We start from the raw sequence: 23,971 nt of genomic DNA, 5'->3' as shown, positions 1-23,971 counted from the left end.
TTTGCGGGATGCATAGTTATAATAGGTAAACCAATGTGGTACAATATAAATAAGTTCAATTAAGAGCGACTGTTTTCAATCTTAGGATGTCTCTTGTAAGATTGACAAATAAATAATGGAAATATAATTTACAATAAACTAAAATGTGGAGATTTAACATATTTTTAGTCAACCTCAAGGAACCTATTTTTATATGGGGACTGATTTCTTTTAGTGGCTTTGCCTGCATTTTGATAAATAAAGAAAGACAGAGTTTACAGATATATCCTTCCACCGCAATACTACTAAGTCTAGATAGAAACTTGGGGTAAAAATAAAATGGATAATAAGTAATAGATAAGTATATTTTATTTAAATCTTCTGTATTTATAATAAAATTGTTTACAGGCCTATAATGCCTTTAACCATGATTCTTCCAGGGTCTTCCAATTGCTCGGTTATGGAGGATTTTTCTATAAGCAATACAATTTAATTTAATGGCTGTTTCTATTCATTTGGTCAAAATCTAGGTGGGGTTTGGGAGCACCGTATTCGAAACTACGAATAGACACCAATATTTACTTATTATAAACATTATTTACAAGAAATGTTTGAAAAATCCTCATTAACCAATACATATACATTTGCAATAACTACACGCAGTAAATTATCTAAAAAAATTCCATATCAAATGATTGCCAAAAATTATGCAGGCTTTATATTTGACTAAAAAAAATTATCAAGCCTCCGTTCCATTATTCGGCAAAACTTATACCTAGCTGATTATTTCTCCAGATTTTTTAATTACTTCAAAGGTGGATATAAATTACATTTTACAATTACTTAGGATTTTGTTCTCGTTCAAGCCGCGGTAAAAAATGTACAAATTTCTAAGATATCACCCAAAAGGGAATGGGCAGTGTTTGTGTCATGAAAAGCTTAATTTTCGCTTAAACGACATGAACGTATAAAATGTTACAACTGAGCCAATGTTTTAAGCAATACAAGGCACTCAAAATTAATGCTATTTTTTTATTTATACTACGACAGGGATACTCAACCTTTGTAGCGAGTTCTGTTATTTTTTTTTAATTAGGTTTCTTCTAATTTTGGATTTATTTTCGCCCTCAATTATTTTTTTCTAGTATTCTCTCAATACCTGAGTTTTTATTTATTTAACATTTAGCAGTATTTAAGTGACGATGTTTATTCAGCATGGAAGAAGTAGATATTATGTTTTTCTCAACAAGAATGAAATATGAAATTGGGAAATTGGTTTGAAAAGATTGAGTATATCTGTACTACAATATAGGAATATACTAACAAGAGAAAAGTAAAAGAAACTTTCTACAATAGACTTAAGAAATTAATATGGCGTGCACTTGTCATACGCTTTTAACAAGAAATGTGTTTTTTGATAAATTACAAAATCTTTTTGGAAAATTGGCAAAAACTTTGAGATGCAGTTAGAACTTTCGAGATAATATGAAAATTGAGTATTGAGAAGTAAGAAGAATTTAGTCTTATGCATATTAAATCTATTGATATTCTGAGTAAAGTTAAATTCTATAGATATCAAAAAAGACCAGGACCAAGTAACATTGACAGCAACGATTAAAAAATACGTTTAAAACAATGAATTATGCTTCTCAAAAATAATAGAATTCTAATAATTACAACATAATTATTATAATAATATGACGTAGTACATAAAGCAATTGAATGTAAGATTCACTAAAATAGACATCATTATTTACATGCATACTGGTGGTCATAGATTTGTCAATTTAACGATAAAATTCTTTAATAATTAAAACATACAATATTTTAAATAACTTTTAATAGCAACATTGATCATTAAAATATCGACATTAAACATATATTTTACTAACACACAATATTAAAAACTATGTTTCCTAATTAATTAAAAAACCGTCAGTATGCACCAACCCTGTAACACAACCCGAATAAAAACAAAAGTATAAGAAAATAAAACATTTATTTGTGAACATAACACCATATTGATTGAACGTTGGGAGAAATTCATTAAACATCAATAAAATTATTTATCATAATATAATATGTATTCATAATGTACCATTTATAAAAGAAAACTCGTGTAGACTGCTTTTGTCATCCATTTGCTAAAATGCGATATAAATACGTTGAGACGAAAAAAATACCTTGAACCTTCTCCTTTTTTGAAGTCCGTTAATATAATAGGAATATTTGTGTGGTGAGATAGGAATGGTATTACTCGTTTATAGAACTCTAATACTTGAAATGGGACAAAATATCGTATCGAAAAGAGCAACGTAACATCTGGTTAAAGAAATGAATTTTAGATTATGAACATGCTCATAGATATTTATTTAGGAAATTCTTCAAGGCAGTGATAGGTAGTCACTGGTTCAAAAGGAGGTAAGTAATTCATATCATTCCACATACCAAGAATGCAATCAGATTCCTTTTAATTCTTATATGAACTTGGACTCCAAAAATAGTCCACACACAGCTTCCAAATTACTTCATGAGCGCATGAACCACAGCTTTAGCATTCAAGGCTTTCAAATCAGTATAAGTTTGTCCCGTTCCTACGAAAACAATCGGCTGCCCCGTAATATACGTCATCGATATAGCGGCCCCCACCTTATCGTCAATAGTATCGAACTTTGTAAGCACTATTCCATCGATAACATGCGGGTTAGTCGATGAACTGTGGTCGGCCAACGCTTGGTTAAATTTAACTAGTTGGTCAACGGCCTCATTGCCTACTAAAGCTTCGCCGACGAATAAAACCATGTCGGGTTCATTGACCTTGATGAGTTTGGCCAAAGCTCTCATGAGAGGTTCGTTGTCCTGCATTCTGCCGGCGGTATCGATTAGGACGACATCGATTTTAGAATCGTTTGCGTATCGAATCGCTTCCATAGCGATTCCGGCTGCGTCTTTGCCTACGGAGAGAGGGTTAGGGTGAGTGCTGGTTTATAAGACATGGAAGAAATTACTAAATTTTTAGAAATAAATTTCTATGTAATGTAAGGTAGTTATGGGCCAGCATCGTTACGGGTTTGAAGGGAACTGTTTTTCTTTTAATAAATATAAAATGGTTAGCGCCGGCGCGGAAGGTGTCGCAGGCAGCGATCAGTACTGACATGTCGTTAATATTAACTTACCATATCCCTTCTCATAGAGCTGCACCATCTTCCTCCCGTGATGCTTGGCCTCGGGATGCAGAGCGTTGAGATGCCGCGTGTGTGTCCGCAGCTGCTCGACGGCGCCGGCGCGGAATGTGTCGCAGGCGGCGATCAGTACTGACATGTCGTTCTCGATCAGCCAGAAACAAATCTTTGCTAAGTTTGTCGATTTGCCTACGCCGTTTACCTGAGGAAATTGACAAATTATTTATTTATTTCATCATCATCTCCCGAGCCCCTTTTCCCAACTATGTTGGGGTCGGCTTCCAGTCTAAACGGATTCAGCTGAGTACCAGTGAAGTACTCGGAGAGGAGAGCAAATTCACACGTTGCAAATACACGAGTACTTATAGTTCGGCCATTCAGAGAATGCGTTCCTGACACGTCGCGATTGAACTGACGACGTAACTTTGCAATGGCGTTGCAGTTACGATAAAAATATTTTTGCTGGTTGTTTACCGTTTTAACAATTGAGGAGCATTAAAACAACATTATTATATCAATAATCAATGAATGTTATAATTTTGTGCCAAACTGAGTGTCAAATAACTTGGTAAACAATATTTTTCTAAATCTATACTGCGCTATATATATTACAAGGTTATGTCAGCGGTTTATATTTTGTAGTGCTGTGCTAAAAATAGCAGGCAAGTATCGTAATCTGTTCTTATACAGTTATAATATAAAATAATACGTTTTGATTTTCTTTTTAAGAATTGGAAAATAATGGACTATAAGACTTAATTATAACTTTTATGAAATAAAAAAATAAAACTATGACCAAACCGCATTTTTATACTTAGATAAAAAATGGTAACCCCAAATGGCGTTATGGGCCGCCATTTTGTGACGCTAAAACAGTCGTCCGTTGTCGTTTCGTGCGCATAGACCACGTTTTTCAAGTGTTTTCGATCTGTTTTTATTTGATTACCCGGCTTTTGTTAGACCGAGATATCAGGATTGATTCTGTTATTGATAATAATATAATTATACATGTAGGCGAAGATGATGATGAAGACACCACCTCCTCAAGCAAATCGGAGTCTGATTAATATTCTGTTCGCACATTCAATTCAATGTACTTGTAACAAAGAATAAATAAAACAATTTTATTATATGAATATTACCTTTTTTTGGTTTCCACTTAAATAACTAAAATATAAAACAAATGATTCCGCCAATTTAAAACGAAAATAATCTTAAAATAATGCGGCGGTTCATTTTGAAGGAACGGTAACGAACTCAGTGTTATGTTGTGCCCATCACTAGTCGTGACTAACTGATAGGTGTCAGGAACGCATTCTCTGAACGGCCGAAGTATAGTATTTGTAGTAAAGTTTATTTTTGAATGTGCACTGCTTTTGACATTAAGAATGCTCGAAGGCGCTTGGTGTGAAATAATAAGAGGAGCCGACCGGCTCCGATCGCGTACTTTTTCTCGGTCATGCAGACGTTTGGTTCCGATTGCATCTCACGCAGCCGATCGGCTCCGGTCTGTGTGAAAAGAAAAATGCGCGCCGATGCTCTCCGAGCCGGTCTATCTAAACGGACCCTATTTCTACTTGGGAGTCTACTCTAATATCACGAGAAGAAAACTGGGATAGAAAATTTAGATATTCAGAAATTATAGAATTTCTTAAGAATCAATTTTCGTATGACATAAAAAACTGGAAGTGACTTCTCTAATACTGTGTGGGTTGTTTCATGTAAGTACATCTATTATATTCGTAGTAGAATTGGACTTGATATCTATTAACAAGTTTATTTCATCATCGATATTATTTGTTATTTGACTTTGGTTCTATGACTTTCATAAATAAAATTGAATATTCTATTATATTGCTTAAAAGCTACATACCCCACAAAAAGCAGCGACATAAGGTCTCCCCTGCTCCTTGGCGTGCATACAGTCGCGCAGGATGTCCACGCGGCGCCTGGGCGACAGGATCAGCACGAGCGACTCTGTGAGGGTCGCCTTCACTGTCTTAGCCACGCTGTCGAATGTGCCTAGCACCTGTGGGATTCAAGTTTTGATTATTAAGTATTAAATCATTTTATTTATCTCGTCATTTATTACCATTTTATGAATTGTAAGACGATATTAAGGCCTATGGTGCACCAAAACGATAGAATATATATTTTTTGAAGAACAATTCTTGTCTCTGACCACTTAAAAGAATAACTGGGCCTTATAGTCGATTCACTTGAAAATATCCGTTTTAAATATTTTTTTATGTAGTTACATATTTTTTTTTTATGCGTGTGTATTATCTCATTTCATAATATTTCTTAAAATTACATTCGATTATGAAACCAAAAGTTATAATTCATCTGTCAGGTAAGTTATCAGAAACTTTATCAGTAATGAAACAGGCAAACTTGGAGTTTCCTTACCTTTCCCTCCAACTTAGTAGCGACAGAATCGCACAGTTTGTTAGCGATGTCGGCGGCGACGTTCTTGCCGATCAGATGGTCCTGCAGCTTGTCCAGCACCGGACGCATCGACTCTTCTGTTAAGGCCTTAGAGCCTACCAGACCTGGGTGATTGGGATAAGAAAAATATGTTCAAGAAGTGTGGGTAAGGTTGGTAAGGCCAAAACAAATGTACTAAAAAAATTAATCGTATCCAAAAGTACTCAGGAAAACCAAAAACAAATTATCGAAAATACGTTATGTATTTATAATCCATTCCAATCGACTGGAAGGAGAAATTGTCAAATGCCAGGAAAAGGATGCATATAGTAAATTGTGACGTCACTGATATTAGATTACCCATGACGGCCCACACTTTTAACTAACTAACCAAGTTTGATGTTTTAAGAGAAATGTTGCTTAAAATAAAATTTTGCTTTAACTTAAGTACGATTCTATGGAATCTAAGCCCGATGTTTAAAATGTTCATAAGCGTATTCATTACCTACTTCATAACAGCTAGTAAACTATTAAATCACGTGATCAAAAACAATATTTCTTACCCTTAAATATGCTGAACATGCCACCAGACTTCTTGGCGGCTGGCTGCGCCGAGTGTTCCACCTCATCCTCGCTGCTGCTCTCTTCTGACTCCACTTCCAAGTCACGGATAGCGCCCGTCATTTGACCGATCAACTGTGGGTTACAAATTATATTCATGAATCTTATATATAAAAAGGAATTGCTGTTCGTTAGTCTGACTAAAACTAATGAAGGGCTGGAGAGATTTGGCTTATTTTGGTCTTAAAAGCTTTCTAGAGATTCTGGGAAGGTTTAAACGATATGAAGTTCATCATTTACTCAGAAATCTTTTGCAGCGCATCAGGGATGTTTGCTGAAGCTCGCATTGACTGCTTCTACGCAACAATGAGGAAAAGATGCGCGTCCCTGCTGCGCCGTGTGCGGGACAGCCCAACACCTTACTGCGCTGTATAGCGAGTACACTCGACTGCCTGTATATGAATCACTGCTGCAGACTTTCCACTTCGGTGATAGACCTGCAGTGGTGATTCGATACAGGCAGTTATCTTAGGTTAGGATGCTTTGTTTTATAATCTACTAACATAGTATTCATTAAGTAAAAATTGTTACTAACAAAATGAGTCACTTGAATAAATGAACTTAATATATATAGCTTCGGATGCTATACGAAAAACCTAATTTCAACCAACTTCTTTTGATATATTGTAGTTAGTGTATCATTTTCCTGTTGGGAGTCTACATTACCCCCGGTGTACATTACATAGTCTATATTTTATCCGGGTACGGGCGTATAATTCTTACGGGACGTAGGTGAAATGGCTAGTTGTTTATAAATAAGAACAGATCGTACAAGTTTAAAAACCTTTACCACCTTATTCTAAAACGAATGTGGTATTAAGAAGTACCCGCTTTAGTAATAGCTTTAGTCACTGATTTTGTTCGAGACGGTGGTTTAAAGGTGGTACAAAAGCTGATACTTTTTTAAAACCACGTTTTATAATAACCTGGCTGAAGTGTACCTATGTGTCGGGCGTGATGTCGCAGTCGGCGGGACGGTCGGTGGCAGGTCGCGGGCGTGTATAGTGTACCTGTGTGTCGGGCGTGATGTCGCAGTCGGCGGGACGGTCGGTGGCAGGTCGCGGGCGTGTATAGTGTACCTGTGTGTCGGGCGTGATGTCGCAGTCGGCGGGACGGTCGGTGGCAGGTCGCGGGCGTGTATAGTGTACCTATGTGTCGGGCGTGATGTCGCAGTCGGCGGGACGGTCGGTGGCAGGTCGCGGGCGTGTATAGTGTACCTGTGTGTCGGGCGTGATGTCGCAGTCGGCGGGGCGGTCGGTGGCAGGTCGCGGGCGTGTATAGTGTACCTGTGTGTCGGGCGTGATGTCGCAGTCGGCGGGGCGGTCGGTGCCGCGGTCGAGCGCGGGCAGGTCGCGGGCGTGTATAGTGTACCTGTGTGTCGGGCGTGATGTCGCAGTCGGCGGGGCGGTCGGTGCCGCGGTCGAGCGCGGGCAGGTCGCGGGCGTGTATAGTGTACCTGTGTGTCGGGCGTGATGTCGCAGTCGGCGGGGCGGTCGGTGGCAGGTCGCGGGCGTGTATAGTGTACCTGTGTTTCGGGCGTGATGTCGCAGTCGGCGGGGCGGTCGGTGGCAGGTCGCGGGCGTGTATAGTGTACCTGTGTGTCGGGAGTGATGTCGCAGTCGGCGGGGCGGTCGGTGCCGCGGTCGAGCGCGGGCAGGTCGCGGGCGTGTATAGTGTACCTGTGTGTCGGGCGTGATGTCGCAGTCGGCGGGGCGGTCGGTGCCGCGGTCGAGCGCGGGCAGGTCGCGGGCGTGTATAGTGTACCTGTGTGTCGGGCGTGATGTCGCAGTCGGCGGGGCGGTCGGTGCCGCGGTCGAGCGCGGGCAGGTCGCGGGCGTGTATAGTGTACCTGTGTGTCGGGCGTGATGTCGCAGTCGGCGGGGCGGTCGGTGGCAGGTCGCGGGCGTGTATAGTGTACCTGTGTGTCGGGCGTGATGTCGCAGTCGGCGGGGCGGTCGGTGGCAGGTCGCGGGCGTGTATAGTGTACCTGTGTGTCGGGCGTGATGTCGCAGTCGGCGGGGCGGTCGGTGGCAGGTCGCGGGCGTGTATAGTGTACCTGTGTTTCGGGCGTGATGTCGCAGTCGGCGGGGCGGTCGGTGGCAGGTCGCGGGCGTGTATAGTGTACCTGTGTGTCGGGAGTGATGTCGCAGTCGGCGGGGCGGTCGGTGCCGCGGTCGAGCGCGGGCAGGTCGCGGGCGTGTATAGTGTACCTGTGTGTCGGGCGTGATGTCGCAGTCGGCGGGGCGGTCGGTGCCGCGGTCGAGCGCGGGCAGGTCGCGGGCGTGTATAGTGTACCTGTGTGTCGGGCGTGATGTCGCAGTCGGCGGGGCGGTCGGTGGCAGGTCGCGGGCGTGTATAGTGTACCTGTGTGTCGGGCGTGATGTCGCAGTCGGCGGGGCGGTCGGTGGCAGGTCGCGGGCGTGTATAGTGTACCTGTGTGTCGGGCGTGATGTCGCAGTCGGCGGGGCGGTCGGTGGCAGGTCGCGGGCGTGTATAGTGTACCTGTGTGTCGGGCGTGATGTCGCAGTCGGCGGGGCGGTCGGTGGCAGGTCGCGGGCGTGTATAGTGTACCTGTGTGTCGGGCGTGATGTCGCAGTCGGCGGGGCGGTCGGTGGCAGGTCGCGGGCGTGTATAGTGTACCTGTGTGTCGGGCGTGATGTCGCAGTCGGCGGGGCGGTCGGTGCCGCGGTCGAGCGCGGGCAGGTCGCGGGCGTGTATAGTGTACCTGTGTGTCGGGCGTGATGTCGCAGTCGGCGGGGCGGTCGGTGCCGCGGTCGAGCGCGGGCAGGTCGCGGGCGTGTATAGTGTACCTGTGTGTCGGGCGTGATGTCGCAGTCGGCGGGGCGGTCGGTGGCAGGTCGCGGGCGTGTATAGTGTACCTGTGTGTCGGGCGTGATGTCGCAGTCGGCGGGGCGGTCGGTGGCAGGTCGCGGGCGTGTATAGTGTACCTGTGTGTCGGGCGTGATGTCGCAGTCGGCGGGGCGGTCGGTGGCAGGTCGCGGGCGTGTATAGTGTACCTGTGTGTCGGGCGTGATGTCGCAGTCGGCGGGGCGGTCGGTGGCAGGTCGCGGGCGTGTATAGTGTACCTGTGTGTCGGGCGTGATGTCGCAGTCGGCGGGGCGGTCGGTGGCAGGTCGCGGGCGTGTATAGTGTACCTGTGTGTCGGGCGTGATGTCGCAGTCGGCGGGGCGGTCGGTGCCGCGGTCGAGCGCGGGCAGGTCGCGGGCGTGTATAGTGTACCTGTGTGTCGGGCGTGATGTCGCAGTCGGCGGGGCGGTCGGTGCCGCGGTCGAGCGCGGGCAGGTCGCGGGCGTGTATAGTGTACCTGTGTGTCGGGCGTGATGTCGCAGTCGGCGGGGCGGTCGGTGGCAGGTCGCGGGCGTGTATAGTGTACCTGTGTTTCGGGCGTGATGTCGCAGTCGGCGGGGCGGTCGGTGGCAGGTCGCGGGCGTGTATAGTGTACCTGTGTGTCGGGAGTGATGTCGCAGTCGGCGGGGCGGTCGGTGCCGCGGTCGAGCGCGGGCAGGTCGCGGGCGTGTATAGTGTACCTGTGTGTCGGGCGTGATGTCGCAGTCGGCGGGGCGGTCGGTGCCGCGGTCGAGCGCGGGCAGGTCGCGGGCGTGTATAGTGTACCTGTGTGTCGGGCGTGATGTCGCAGTCGGCGGGGCGGTCGGTGGCAGGTCGCGGGCGTGTATAGTGTACCTGTGTGTCGGGCGTGATGTCGCAGTCGGCGGGGCGGTCGGTGGCAGGTCGCGGGCGTGTATAGTGTACCTGTGTGTCGGGCGTGATGTCGCAGTCGGCGGGGCGGTCGGTGGCAGGTCGCGGGCGTGTATAGTGTACCTGTGTGTCGGGCGTGATGTCGCAGTCGGCGGGGCGGTCGGTGGCAGGTCGCGGGCGTGTATAGTGTACCTGTGTGTCGGGCGTGATGTCGCAGTCGGCGGGGCGGTCGGTGCCGCGGTCGAGCGCGGGCAGGTCGCGGGCGTGTATAGTGTACCTGTGTGTCGGGCGTGATGTCGCAGTCGGCGGGGCGGTCGGTGCCGCGGTCGAGCGCGGGCAGGTCGCGGGCGTGTATAGTGTACCTGTGTGTCGGGCGTGATGTCGCAGTCGGCGGGGCGGTCGGTGGCAGGTCGCGGGCGTGTATAGTGTACCTGTGTGTCGGGCGTGATGTCGCAGTCGGCGGGGCGGTCGGTGGCAGGTCGCGGGCGTGTATAGTGTACCTGTGTGTCGGGCGTGATGTCGCAGTCGGCGGGGCGGTCGGTGGCAGGTCGCGGGCGTGTATAGTGTACCTGTGTTTCGGGCGTGATGTCGCAGTCGGCGGGGCGGTCGGTGGCAGGTCGCGGGCGTGTATAGTGTACCTGTGTGTCGGGAGTGATGTCGCAGTCGGCGGGGCGGTCGGTGCCGCGGTCGAGCGCGGGCAGGTCGCGGGCGTGTATAGTGTACCTGTGTGTCGGGCGTGATGTCGCAGTCGGCGGGGCGGTCGGTGCCGCGGTCGAGCGCGGGCAGGTCGCGGGCGTGTATAGTGTACCTGTGTGTCGGGCGTGATGTCGCAGTCGGCGGGGCGGTCGGTGGCAGGTCGCGGGCGTGTATAGTGTACCTGTGTGTCGGGCGTGATGTCGCAGTCGGCGGGGCGGTCGGTGGCAGGTCGCGGGCGTGTATAGTGTACCTGTGTGTCGGGCGTGATGTCGCAGTCGGCGGGGCGGTCGGTGGCAGGTCGCGGGCGTGTATAGTGTACCTGTGTGTCGGGCGTGATGTCGCAGTCGGCGGGGCGGTCGGTGGCAGGTCGCGGGCGTGTATAGTGTACCTGTGTGTCGGGCGTGATGTCGCAGTCGGCGGGGCGGTCGGTGCCGCGGTCGAGCGCGGGCAGGTCGCGGGCGTGTATAGTGTACCTGTGTGTCGGGCGTGATGTCGCAGTCGGCGGGGCGGTCGGTGCCGCGGTCGAGCGCGGGCAGGTCGCGGGCGTGTATAGTGTACCTGTGTGTCGGGCGTGATGTCGCAGTCGGCGGGGCGGTCGGTGGCAGGTCGCGGGCGTGTATAGTGTACCTGTGTGTCGGGCGTGATGTCGCAGTCGGCGGGGCGGTCGGTGGCAGGTCGCGGGCGTGTATAGTGTACCTGTGTGTCGGGCGTGATGTCGCAGTCGGCGGGGCGGTCGGTGGCAGGTCGCGGGCGTGTATAGTGTACCTGTGTGTCGGGCGTGATGTCGCAGTCGGCGGGGCGGTCGGTGGCAGGTCGCGGGCGTGTATAGTGTACCTGTGTGTCGGGCGTGATGTCGCAGTCGGCGGGGCGGTCGGTGGCAGGTCGCGGGCGTGTATAGTGTACCTGTGTGTCGGGCGTGATGTCGCAGTCGGCGGGGCGGTCGGTGGCAGGTCGCGGGCGTGTATAGTGTACCTGTGTGTCGGGCGTGATGTCGCAGTCGGCGGGGCGGTCGGTGCCGCGGTCGAGCGCGGGCAGGTCGCGGGCGTGTATAGTGTACCTGTGTGTCGGGCGTGATGTCGCAGTCGGCGGGGCGGTCGGTGGCAGGTCGCGGGCGTGTATAGTGTACCTGTGTGTCGGGCGTGATGTCGCAGTCGGCGGGGCGGTCGGTGCCGCGGTCGAGCGCGGGCAGGTCGCGGGCGTGTATAGTGTACCTGTGTGTCGGGCGTGATGTCGCAGTCGGCGGGGCGGTCGGTGGCAGGTCGCGGGCGTGTATAGTGTACCTGTGTGTCGGGCGTGATGTCGCAGTCGGCGGGGCGGTCGGTGGCAGGTCGCGGGCGTGTATAGTGTACCTGTGTGTCGGGCGTGATGTCGCAGTCGGCGGGGCGGTCGGTGGCAGGTCGCGGGCGTGTATAGTGTACCTGTGTGTCGGGCGTGATGTCGCAGTCGGCGGGGCGGTCGGTGCCGCGGTCGAGCGCGGGCAGGTCGCGGGCGTGTATAGTGTACCTGTGTGTCGGGCGTGATGTCGCAGTCGGCGGGGCGGTCGGTGGCAGGTCGCGGGCGTGTATAGTGTACCTGTGTGTCGGGCGTGATGTCGCAGTCGGCGGGGCGGTCGGTGGCAGGTCGCGGGCGTGTATAGTGTACCTGTGTGTCGGGCGTGATGTCGCAGTCGGCGGGGCGGTCGGTGGCAGGTCGCGGGCGTGTATAGTGTACCTGTGTGTCGGGCGTGATGTCGCAGTCGGCGGGGCGGTCGGTGCCGCGGTCGAGCGCGGGCAGGTCGCGGGCGTGTATAGTGTACCTGTGTGTCGGGCGTGATGTCGCAGTCGGCGGGGCGGTCGGTGGCAGGTCGCGGGCGTGTATAGTGTACCTGTGTGTCGGGCGTGATGTCGCAGTCGGCGGGGCGGTCGGTGGCAGGTCGCGGGCGTGTATAGTGTACCTGTGTGTCGGGCGTGATGTCGCAGTCGGCGGGGCGGTCGGTGGCAGGTCGCGGGCGTGTATAGTGTACCTGTGTGTCGGGCGTGATGTCGCAGTCGGCGGGGCGGTCGGTGCCGCGGTCGAGCGCGGGCAGGTCGCGGGCGTGTATAGTGTACCTGTGTGTCGGGCGTGATGTCGCAGTCGGCGGGGCGGTCGGTGCCGCGGTCGAGCGCGGGCAGGTCGCGGGCGTGTATAGTGTACCTGTGTGTCGGGCGTGATGTCGCAGTCGGCGGGGCGGTCGGTGCCGCGGTCGAGCGCGGGCAGGTCGCGGGCGTGTATAGTGTACCTGTGTGTCGGGCGTGATGTCGCAGTCGGCGGGGCGGTCGGTGCCGCGGTCGAGCGCGGGCAGGTCGCGGGCGTGTATAGTGTACCTGTGTGTCGGGCGTGATGTCGCAGTCGGCGGGGCGGTCGGTGCCGCGGTCGAGCGCGGGCAGGTCGCGGGCGTGTATAGTGTACCTGTGTGTCGGGCGTGATGTCGCAGTCGGCGGGGCGGTCGGTGCCGCGGTCGAGCGCGGGCAGGTCGCGGGCGTGTATAGTGTACCTGTGTGTCGGGCGTGATGTCGCAGTCGGCGGGGCGGTCGGTGCCGCGGTCGAGCGCGGGCAGGTCGCGGGCGTGTATAGTGTACCTGTGTGTCGGGCGTGATGTCGCAGTCGGCGGGGCGGTCGGTGCCGCGGTCGAGCGCGGGCAGGTCGCGGGCGTGTATAGTGTACCTGTGTGTCGGGCGTGATGTCGCAGTCGGCGGGGCGGTCGGTGCCGCGGTCGAGCGCGGGCAGGTCGCGGGCGTGTATAGTGTACCTGTGTGTCGGGCGTGATGTCGCAGTCGGCGGGGCGGTCGGTGCCGCGGTCGAGCGCGGGCAGGTCGCGGGCGTGTATAGTGTACCTGTGTGTCGGGCGTGATGTCGCAGTCGGCGGGGCGGTCGGTGCCGCGGTCGAGCGCGGGCAGGTCGCGGGCGTGTATAGTGTACCTGTGTGTCGGGCGTGATGTCGCAGTCGGCGGGGCGGTCGGTGCCGCGGTCGAGCGCGGGCAGGTCGCGGGCGTGTATAGTGTACCTGTGTGTCGGGCGTGATGTCGCAGTCGGCGGGGCGGTCGGTGCCGCGGTCGAGCGCGGGCAGGTCGCGGGCGTGTATAGTGTACCTGTGTGTCGGGCGTGATGTCGCAGTCGGCGGGGCGGTCGGTGCCGCGGTCGAGCGCGGGCAGGTCGCGGGCGTGTATAGTGTACCTGTGTGTCGGGCGTGATGTCGCAGTCGGCGGGGCGGTCGGTGCCGCGGTCGAGCGCGGGCAGGTCGCGGGCGTGTATAGTGTACCTGTGTGTCGGGCGTGATGTCGCAGTCGGCGGGGCGGTCGGTGGCAGGTCGCGGGCGTGTATAGTGTACCTGTGTGTCGGGCGTGATGTCGCAGTCGGCGGGGCGGTCGGTGCCGCGGTCGAGCGCGGGCAGGTCGCGGGCGTGTATAGTGTACCTGTGTGTCGGGCGTGATGTCGCAGTCGGCGGGGCGGTCGGTGCCGCGGTCGAGCGCGGGCAGGTCGCGGGCGTGTATAGTGTACCTGTGTGTCGGGCGTGATGTCGCAGTCGGCGGGGCGGTCGGTGCCGCGGTCGAGCGCGGGCAGGTCGCGGGCGTGTATAGTGTACCTGTGTGTCGGGCGTGATGTCGCAGTCGGCGGGGCGGTCGGTGCCGCGGTCGAGCGCGGGCAGGTCGCGGGCGTGTATAGTGTACCTGTGTGTCGGGCGTGATGTCGCAGTCGGCGGGGCGGTCGGTGCCGCGGTCGAGCGCGGGCAGGTCGCGGGCGTGTATAGTGTACCTGTGTGTCGGGCGTGATGTCGCAGTCGGCGGGGCGGTCGGTGCCGCGGTCGAGCGCGGGCAGGTCGCGGGCGTGTATAGTGTACCTGTGTGTCGGGCGTGATGTCGCAGTCGGCGGGGCGGTCGGTGCCGCGGTCGAGCGCGGGCAGGTCGCGGGCGTGTATAGTGTACCTGTGTGTCGGGCGTGATGTCGCAGTCGGCGGGGCGGTCGGTGCCGCGGTCGAGCGCGGGCAGGTCGCGGGCGTGTATAGTGTACCTGTGTGTCGGGCGTGATGTCGCAGTCGGCGGGGCGGTCGGTGGCAGGTCGCGGGCGTGTATAGTGTACCTGTGTGTCGGGCGTGATGTCGCAGTCGGCGGGGCGGTCGGTGCCGCGGTCGAGCGCGGGCAGGTCGCGGGCGCCGCCGCCGAGCTCCCACACGCGCGGCTGCTTCACGCGCTCCACCTTCGGGGACTTCGGGGACTTCCTGCGGGGGGGAGCTTCAGTTATATGCTTATCGATTAAAACACTATTTTTGTATTTTATATTATATGCTGAGGCAGCCAGGGCAGATGATCATTAAAATATGGTAATACTGCTTCTGGGGTTGATGGGAAAATCACACAGAAAACAATTATAATTCTCGTGTTTTAGCACATTTATCGATGTGGAATCGGGTTAAGCCGAGTGCGTATCACCATACTACTCGACTTATCGCCGATTATACCTATACAAACGGCTTGTTTCGCCATCGACCGGCGTCGTCCGAGGCGAGCCGATGTATTAGTAACACCCTTATTACGTAGACATAAAAGCTTTTTTGACCGGTTTAAGCCGATTCTGCGTCGATAAATGTGGGGAGACCCTTTCCAAACACAATTTTCTAATTCAATCTCCCACAGTATATTCAAATTATGTATTTTTAAGATACCATGTTAAATGTACCATACATATTGTGGTGAGAAATAAACGGGAACAAATATAATGACCACCATAAAATGCTTTGATACCCTAAGTTTTGCAACCAGAAATATCTACTGAACACCAGAAAAATAAAGTCTAAAAATGTAATAGTACCAGCTATTTTAGTCACGACTTCACTTTAAATTGTATTCGACCACCAAATTTAGTAAATGATCACCAACTCTTGACGACCAAATTAATGTATTATTTTTGCCTAAATAAGTCACTGTGATTGCCATAAAATGTAGGCTTATTACCAAATAAAGTATTATGATGCCATATTAAGTTATGTGTCCGGCTTGCAATGCATGCGTGAGTGTCAGTATGACGAGTGACAGGGGAAAATGGAAGAAAATGACATATTGCGCCGACGTCAAGTAAAATTGGGAACAGGGCAGGAGAAAGAAGAAGAAGAATGTGTTTCTCAATACACTCTTATCGCACTGTTTAGAGGCATGCAATAGACAATTTTCCACGCTAGTGCAGGAAAAGGGTCCCCATAATGTTATTTATTACATTTATTTTATCAGGCCGAACTTATTTTTTTGGAGTCAGTTTACTTAAACAGGATAGCAAGATGTAAAAACTTTTTTGATGATCATTTACTACTTTTGGTGATCATTTACTACTTTTGGGATAACAATGATTTTTTTGGACTCATTTTGCTTAAATAGGATAGCAGAATTTAAAAACTTTGATTATAATCTTACTTTAAAATGGTGGTTTAATTTTGGTGATCATTTACTATTTTTGGCTTACGCATGATTTATTTTGGAGTAATTTCACTTAAATAGGATAACAAAGTGTTAAAACTTTGGTGATAGTTTTACATTAAAATGCGAGTTTCATTTTGGTGATCATTTACTATTTTTGTCTGCTGTTTGTTACTATATCTGGTGATCAGTTAAACATAAGCCGAAATAAACATTTATTTATTTATTTATTATGACACAAAAATTGCTTATTGGAACCAGGATACATTTAAAAATCTAAAAATCAATATACTTATTTGTATTTTGATATATATTATATCTTTGTATGAAAATTACTTACTTAGGCAATTCCTTCTTTCCTTTAGAAGCGAGTTTCTGAGCTAACTTAGCCCTGTTCAGAGCAATGACGTCATCTTCTGCCTCCGGTGATTCCTCCACCTTGCCATTAGTCAGGTTCTTGTTCTCAACTATTTTCACTGAAACCAACAAACAATAGATTAATAACGAATTCTCGCTGACCCATGCGCTTTTTTCGCACAGAATCAATCACATACAATAAAAAAAATTACACAACTTTCAGCAAGCATGTATTTTACATAATCATCTCCCAATCTTTGCCAAATATTGGGGTTGGACACCAGTCTAGCTGACCGCCTCTACCCGTTACCCAGGCAACCCAATAGCCCTTGGTTGTTAAGATTTCCTGGCTTCTGACTACCCATATTTTACACAAATGTTACTTAAATGACATAAATGTACTAGTAGTGATCTTGTAAATTCCTATGGTCATATGAGTAACTATGGTTTATTGCTTGTTTTATTAATAAATCGATTTTCCTGTCATGGTTCTTTTATGAAATGATCCTGTATTAAAATTAAGACAAATGAGTTTTTAATCTATTCTTTTACATAGAATCTACATTAAGGTTGAATAAAACCAACTTAGTAAAGGTTGATATATAAACCAACTTAGTAAAGGTTGATATGTAAACCAATTTAGTAAAGGTTGATATGTAAACAAACTTGCAGTTATGGCCAACCAAGGTTAACAGGATTAAAGGTATTGAAAAAGATAGTACAGGTTTATAAGATAATTAAGTTTAGTATTCATACTGATTCAATACATAATACAATACTTATCTATAGATATTATTTTTACAACTATCATGTAGATCAGTGGTTCTTAACCTTTTTGACATGAGGGACCACTTTGACTAAAGTTTGTCTTGCCGGGGACCACCTCATCGGTTTACCTAAATTAGTACTCATTTCTTTATTATTTATGCAAAAAAAAAAACTGAATTTTTGGGTCAGGTCTACTCAAAGCTATCGGCATAAAGCATATCGGCAGATGTGTAGGTAAGCAAATGCAAATAAAGAAAAACTTGCCTATGTAGTTTCCAAATGCGCGAGCGAAGCGAGCGCGAAATTTTTATCGGACTTAAACCAAATATTACGTAAAATGTAGCCCAAACGTTTGTTGACAAATGCAAAAATAAGGACAAATAGTTTCTGAATACGCGAGCGAAGCGAGCGCGAAATTTTTATCGGACTTCAACCAAATATTACGTAAAATTTAGCCCAAACGTAATTAACTTTTTGTTTGTTGACAAATGCAAAAATAAAGGCATACAGTTTCTGAATACGCGAGCGAAGCGAGCGCGAAATTTTAATTATTTTTTAAGACTCAAAACCAAAATTACAAATTACTAGGTACGATACACCCGATATACGTCCATGCGAAAACCCCCGCTCGCAGTTATAAGTCGATAAAAATTAAGTTAGATAACGTATAGCAACGTCGCGAAGCTAAGCTTCGCGGACCACTTGGAATGCCTCCAGGGACCACCAGTGGTCCGCGGACCACCGGTTAAGAACCACTGATGTAGATAGTCTCAGAAAATGCCTGTTGCTATGCATAAAAATATTTTATAATTATTCTGTTAGGGAACATTAGACTACTAATTAAGACGTTATCAACAGTCTCTTAAATTACTAAATTCTGCCTGCGGTTTCACCCGCGTCACCAGAGACCTGCTACAGATAGTGACAAAAACTACTGAAAGGTCTTTCTCCCGGATCTATGATACCTTCCCTCTAATTCTCCGCTTAAACGGTTTAGCCATTCTTGAGTTATAAGTAGTGTAACTAACATGAATTTCATTTATAATACGAAACATACCTGATTTCTTTGATTTCTCTTCTCCCTTACGTTCAATCATTGAAGCAACAGTCTTTTTGGACTTTTGTGAGTCTTCGAATGATCTCATTTGAATTTTAGGTTGTGATTTTGCTGTAAAAAGAATAGAAGAGTTAAAAAAAATACTGTAAAATAAGTAGGTTTCATGAAGCCATTTAAAGCCCTCTATGTTTATATCAGAAATGGCAGTAACTTTCTTCCTTTAGTCATTCTATCTCCATGAGTGAGACAGAAGCTACAAAAAAATGTTTTAAAACATCCTTGTGTAAGAGAAAATTTAATTATACGAATATTCTAATCAAGCTTACCCCATTTTTCGCAATCCCGCAGGACTTTATCAAATGAGGCTTTGAAGTCAAAGTCCATGATATGCCGCCCTCCTTGCAGCTCATTCTTGTACTTGTCCCTAAACTCCAAATGCACATCATTGAGGAACTTGTCCACATATGAAAGCTGCAGAATGCGCTGGTAAGCCACCACAAAAACCAGCTCAAACTCATTGTCGAGTTTGTATTGTAATGATAAGGCATTATGGTTAAAAGTGTTGTTGCCTGTACGCTCCTGGAAAGTTGAGAAAATTATCTATGAATATCTTTAACTATTAATTTACGCTTTGGGTAAAAACTTATACATTGAAAGAGAATCACATGTTACAGAAATAAGTTACACAAAGTGATCCAATTAGGATAATGTTGCAATAAGTTAGGCTATGAAATAAGTTTTGTAACACAACATAAGTGAATGGGCTACAGTTCAATACAAGAGCTAACATAGTTTTATAAATAACTCCAGGCATTGATATCTAATAACACGGCAAACAAGTCAATATATAGTAACATATGGTTTGCTAAAGATAAGGCCTTTTAGACCACGATAACATTGCAAGAACGCAATATAAATAAACCAAGGACATAACTACGAAAATTACTCCTAACACGTAAATTCTAAAGTCAAAATCATTCATAGAACTGATTTTAGCATATGTAAATGAGCCATGCTGTGAATACATAATCAAATTAAACCACAATTCACCAGGGGCTTCCCAACTTGTTCATGTACTTACTTGTAATATCACACTACGAATCAGAGCGTTCACAGACGGCGAAAAAATTTCGCTCGTGCTCTGGAAACACCATAGCACTATACCTCCTTTACTAAAGATGCTGAATAAGTCTAACATTTTGAAGAATAATTGCTTTATTCACAGCGAGAGATACTTTACAGATGTTTCGTTCGCACTACGTAGGAATGTGTTTGACAGAAAATTGACAACTCACAATCAGCGTGATTCAGAAATGTCCATATACCTAACCATCGAATTGTTTTACAAGTATTTTACAAAACTTTCGTCATGAATTACGCAAAGTAAAAATGACATAATGTTGTGGTTTTATAAAAGTCTCTCATTGAGTTTTTTTTATATATATAACAGTTATTTTGTTTATAGAGGAATAAAAATTCCCTGATTTCGTTAGCCAATTATCCAAATTCAGAACGCACATTGATGTTTCTTTAGTCTATGATTCGGAAGCTAAAATGTTGTCATTTTATAAAAAAAGTACGAGAACTATAAGCGAAAGACGATGGAAAGACGTGAAAGACTATAAGAGCAAGATTGGTGATTTTGGATTGGATATTCATCAGGCACTAAATTGTAATATTCCTTGAAACCTTTTCTTTTTTCATAAATAAAATTATTTATTAAATGATGATTTATCATTTTCGAAAAGGTGACCCTTAGAATTTTAGAGAATGGAAACCCTGGTGAAACATTTGTCTATGAGTAAAAGAAATTTGTCAAATCATCGTATTATTTGTACTCGTTTCAGAAATTGCCGAATAATAAGCAAAAAGTGTCTGGAGAAGTTTAGTGCTACAGGATTTAAAGTTAAAAAACACCAAGATGAATATAACATCAGCAGCGGGGATAATATCCCTGCTGGATGAGCCGATGTCCGAAGTGAAAGAGTTCGCATTGAAGAGGTTGGACAACATAGTCGACGAGTTTTGGCCAGAAATATCAGAATCTATTGAAAAGATTGAAATTCTTCATGAAGATAAAGTGTTCTCCCAGCACCAGCTCGCTGCTTTGGTGGCAAGTAAGGTTTATTACCATTTGGGAGCGTTTGAAGATTCACTGACGTACGCGCTGGGCGCTGGTGATTTGTTCGACGTGAATGCGAGGAATGAGTATGTGGATACTACGATTGCGAAGGCGATTGACTTCTATACGCAGAAGAGGAAGGCGCTGTTCGTGGACAGCCAGGCGGAGTCGATCGATCCTCGGCTGGAAGCCATTGTGAACCGGATGTTCCAGCGATGTCTTGAAGACGGCCAGTACAGGCAGGCGCTAGGCTTGGCGCTTGAGACCCGCCGCATGGACATATTTGAGGAATCCATCATGAAATCTGATGATGTAGCCGGTGAGTACAGTTTGTAAACAAAGGTTGTAAAAATCTTTTGTTTCTGTATGATACGCCAATGAACCCGTTAATGTTTTGTAACACAACAAGCTAAGTTGAAACTATTTCTCAAATATTTCAAGGAAATGAGTCATTTGAGGTCATTGTCTTAAACCTTTGCACTTGTTTATAAATTGAAATAATTAAGAAAAAGAATTTGATTCTGTTACATTTAACAAAGTAATACATAACTTTTTAGATAAAAGCAAAATATTTGAATACTTTCAGATACTAGAAATTCTAAAATGCTGAGCAATAATGACTTGGTGGTTTCTAAAAGCCAAAACTTGTGTATTAAGAAATTGTTTGTACTGGTATTTTTGGAACTTGAAATAATTCTGTTCAATGTAGTTATTCCACTGCCATTATTTGTGTTGAGTAACAGATAGTAAACAGATACTAAATCCCATCTTATTTAATTATCAAAATTATGATAGTCATGTTATGTTTCTCAAATTCCAGGTATGCTTCAGTATGCATTCACTGTTGCCATGAGTCTCCTGCAGAACAGGGGCTTCCGCAGCACAGTCCTCAGGTCCCTGGTGGGTCTCTACAGAGGCCTCAACATCCCAGACTATGTCAACATGTGCCAGTGCCTTATCTTCCTCGAAGACCCTCTCTCAGTAGCTGAAATCCTTGACAAACTTACTCATGGACCTCAAGAATCCGTCCTCATGGCTTACCAAATAGCGTTTGACTTATATGACTCAGCTACTCAACAGTTCCTTGGCAGAGTACTGCAAGCTTTAAGGACCACAGCACCCATCCCCAGTGCTCTTGGTGGTAAGCCCCAACCTCAAGGTGGACCATTCCCAGAAGCCACCATGGAGGTTGACCAACCAGCTGAAGAGGCTAAGAAACCAGAGAGAGATATAGACAGTCTGAATGATGAAGAAAAAGAACATCAAAGAAGGGTAGAAAAGTTAATTTCAATCTTAGGAGGTGAAGTCTCCATAGGGTTACAACTACAATTCCTGATTAGATCTAATCATGCTGATTTACTTATCTTGAAGAACACTAAAGATGCCATCAGGGTGTCTATATGTCACACAGCCACTGTAATAGCTAATGCTTTCATGCACTCAGGAACAACTAGTGATCAGTTCTTGAGGGACAACTTGGAATGGCTAGCCAGGGCCACAAACTGGGCCAAGCTTACAGTAACAGCTTCCCTTGGTGTCATACATAGGGGACATGAAAACGAGTCATTAGCACTCATGCAATCTTACTTGCCAAAAGAGGCTGGGCCATCATCAGGTTACTCTGAGGGTGGTGGCCTTTATGCCCTTGGTCTAATTCATGCAAATCATGGTGCAAATATCATTGACTATCTTTTAACACAGCTAAAAGATGCTCAGAATGAGATGGTTCGCCATGGAGGTTGTCTTGGTCTTGGCTTGGCTGCTATGGGTACACACAGACAAGATGTCTATGAACAACTGAAGTTCAACCTTTATCAAGATGATGCTGTCACCGGCGAGGCAGCTGGTATAGCTATGGGGATGGTCATGTTAGGCTCCAGGCATGCTGCTGCTATTGAAGATATGGTTGCATATGCTCAAGAAACTCAGCATGAGAAGATATTAAGAGGTTTGGCTGTAGGTATAGCCTTCACTATGTATGGAAGACTGGAAGAGGCAGATGCCCTTGTACAGCAGCTTCTGAGGGATAAGGACCCTCTGCTGCGTCGTGCAGGTTGTTACACGATTGCCACTGCTTATTGTGGTACTGGCAACAATGACTCTATTCGCACACTTCTGCACGTCGCCGTCTCTGATGTGAACGATGACGTACGTCGTGCCGCCGTAACAGCTCTCGGATTCTTACTCTTCAGGACACCAGAACAGTGCCCATCAGTTGTATCTCTTTTAGCGGAATCGTACAACCCTCATGTACGTTATGGTGCTGCTATGGCTTTAGGTATTGCTTGCGCTGGAACTGGCAATCGCGAGGCCATTGGTCTCTTAGAACCCATGGTCAAGTTTGATCCTGTCAACTTTGTGAGGCAAGGTGCCTTGATTGCCTCAGCCATGATTCTTATCCAACAAACTGAAGTTCTTTGCCCTAAGGTCACATATTTCCGCCAACTCTATGCACAAGTTATTTCTAACAAACACGAAGATGTAATGGCCAAATTCGGAGCTATCCTGGCCCAGGGTATTATCGATGCTGGTGGTCGCAACGTTACTGTGTCCCTACAAAACAGGACTGGACACATGAACATGCTCGCTGTCGTAGGCATGTTAGTCTTTACCCAATACTGGTACTGGTTCCCATTGGCTCATTGCCTGTCTTTGGCGTTTACACCCACTTGCCTGATCGCCCTCAACTCTGACTTAAAGATGCCTCAGATGGACTTTAAGTCAAACTCAAAACCTTCTCTTTACGCATACCCCGCGCCATTGGAAGAAAAGAAACGCGAGGAGAGGGAGCGAGTCACCACCGCTGTGCTGAGTATTGCAGCAGCCAAGGCTCGCAGGCGAGCGCACGGAACTGAGGGCTCAGCTAGCAGCATGACTTCCTCCTCAACCTCTAAAATGGATGTTGATGAAGAAGAGAAGAAGCCATCTAAGTCACCAAATCCAAACATTACAGTTCATGGAAAATCTGATAAAGATGCACCTGCCGCCACGGCCGGTTCCTCCAAGGAAATTAAGAAGGAGGAAAAAGAGGGTGAAGAGAAGGAAACTAAAGAAAAGAAAGAACCAGAGCCTACCTTTGAAATTCTGAACAACCCTGCGAGGGTAATGAGGCAACAGTTGAAGAACTTGACAGCTGTTGAGGGACAAGGCTTTACGCCATTGAAAGACGTTACTATTGGCGGGATCGTAATGCTGAACCACTCTGGTGACGGTGAACAGTTGCTGGTTGAGCCAGTTGCCGCTTTCGGCCCGAAGACGGAAGAAGAAAAGGAACCCGAACCCCCAGAACCTTTCGAGTACTTGGATGATTGATATTGTCTCTTCAGCTAATTCATCAACAGATGATACTATCTATATAGTAATAGGATGACAATGAATCATTTTCAATGTATTGAACAATTTATCATCTAGATTAAAATGTTAAAGTACATGATTACTATATAACAGGAAATTATTATTGTGTTTCAGAAATAAATAAATGTACCTAATTAATTACTTGTTTGTGTTGTTTCTTTAAAGCCTCTTGCCTAGTACCTTTCTTCTGATGAATGAGAGATTGAGATGAATTAGATGTCATTCATAAAACAAAACTTCTTTGAGAAAACCCCGATTAAAAGTCGGA

General features: G+C 47.4%; 2 protein-coding genes across 2 annotated transcripts; one reads left to right on the top strand and one right to left on the bottom strand.

The window, feature by feature from the left end:
- Nucleotides 1-330: 330 nt before the first annotated feature.
- LOC124636608 (signal recognition particle receptor subunit alpha homolog) lies at nucleotides 331-19,522 on the bottom strand. Its single transcript, XM_047172770.1, has 10 exons — nucleotides 19,309-19,522; nucleotides 18,554-18,806; nucleotides 18,228-18,338; nucleotides 16,386-16,521; nucleotides 14,718-14,856; nucleotides 6,152-6,284; nucleotides 5,571-5,713; nucleotides 5,035-5,190; nucleotides 3,156-3,363; nucleotides 331-2,933 (listed from the first exon to the last, which is right to left on the bottom strand). Exons 1-10 carry the CDS (start codon nucleotides 19,423-19,425, stop codon nucleotides 2,503-2,505), a joined length of 1,827 nt encoding a protein of 608 aa, XP_047028726.1. The 5' UTR covers nucleotides 19,426-19,522; the 3' UTR covers nucleotides 331-2,502.
- Nucleotides 19,523-20,017: 495 nt separating this feature from the next.
- LOC124636607 (26S proteasome non-ATPase regulatory subunit 1) lies at nucleotides 20,018-23,844 on the top strand. The gene is made up of 2 exons (XM_047172769.1): nucleotides 20,018-20,668; nucleotides 21,170-23,844. Exons 1-2 carry the CDS (start codon nucleotides 20,149-20,151, stop codon nucleotides 23,659-23,661), a joined length of 3,012 nt encoding a protein of 1,003 aa, XP_047028725.1. The 5' UTR covers nucleotides 20,018-20,148; the 3' UTR covers nucleotides 23,662-23,844.
- The last annotated feature ends 127 nt before the right edge of the window (nucleotides 23,845-23,971 follow it).

Source organism: Helicoverpa zea, chromosome 14 (assembly GCF_022581195.2).
Source record: "Helicoverpa zea isolate HzStark_Cry1AcR chromosome 14, ilHelZeax1.1, whole genome shotgun sequence".
Lineage (NCBI taxonomy): Eukaryota > Metazoa > Arthropoda > Insecta > Lepidoptera > Noctuidae > Helicoverpa > Helicoverpa zea.
Note: the sequence above shows the minus strand (reverse complement) of the source record. Positions and strands in the feature narration are given on the sequence as shown.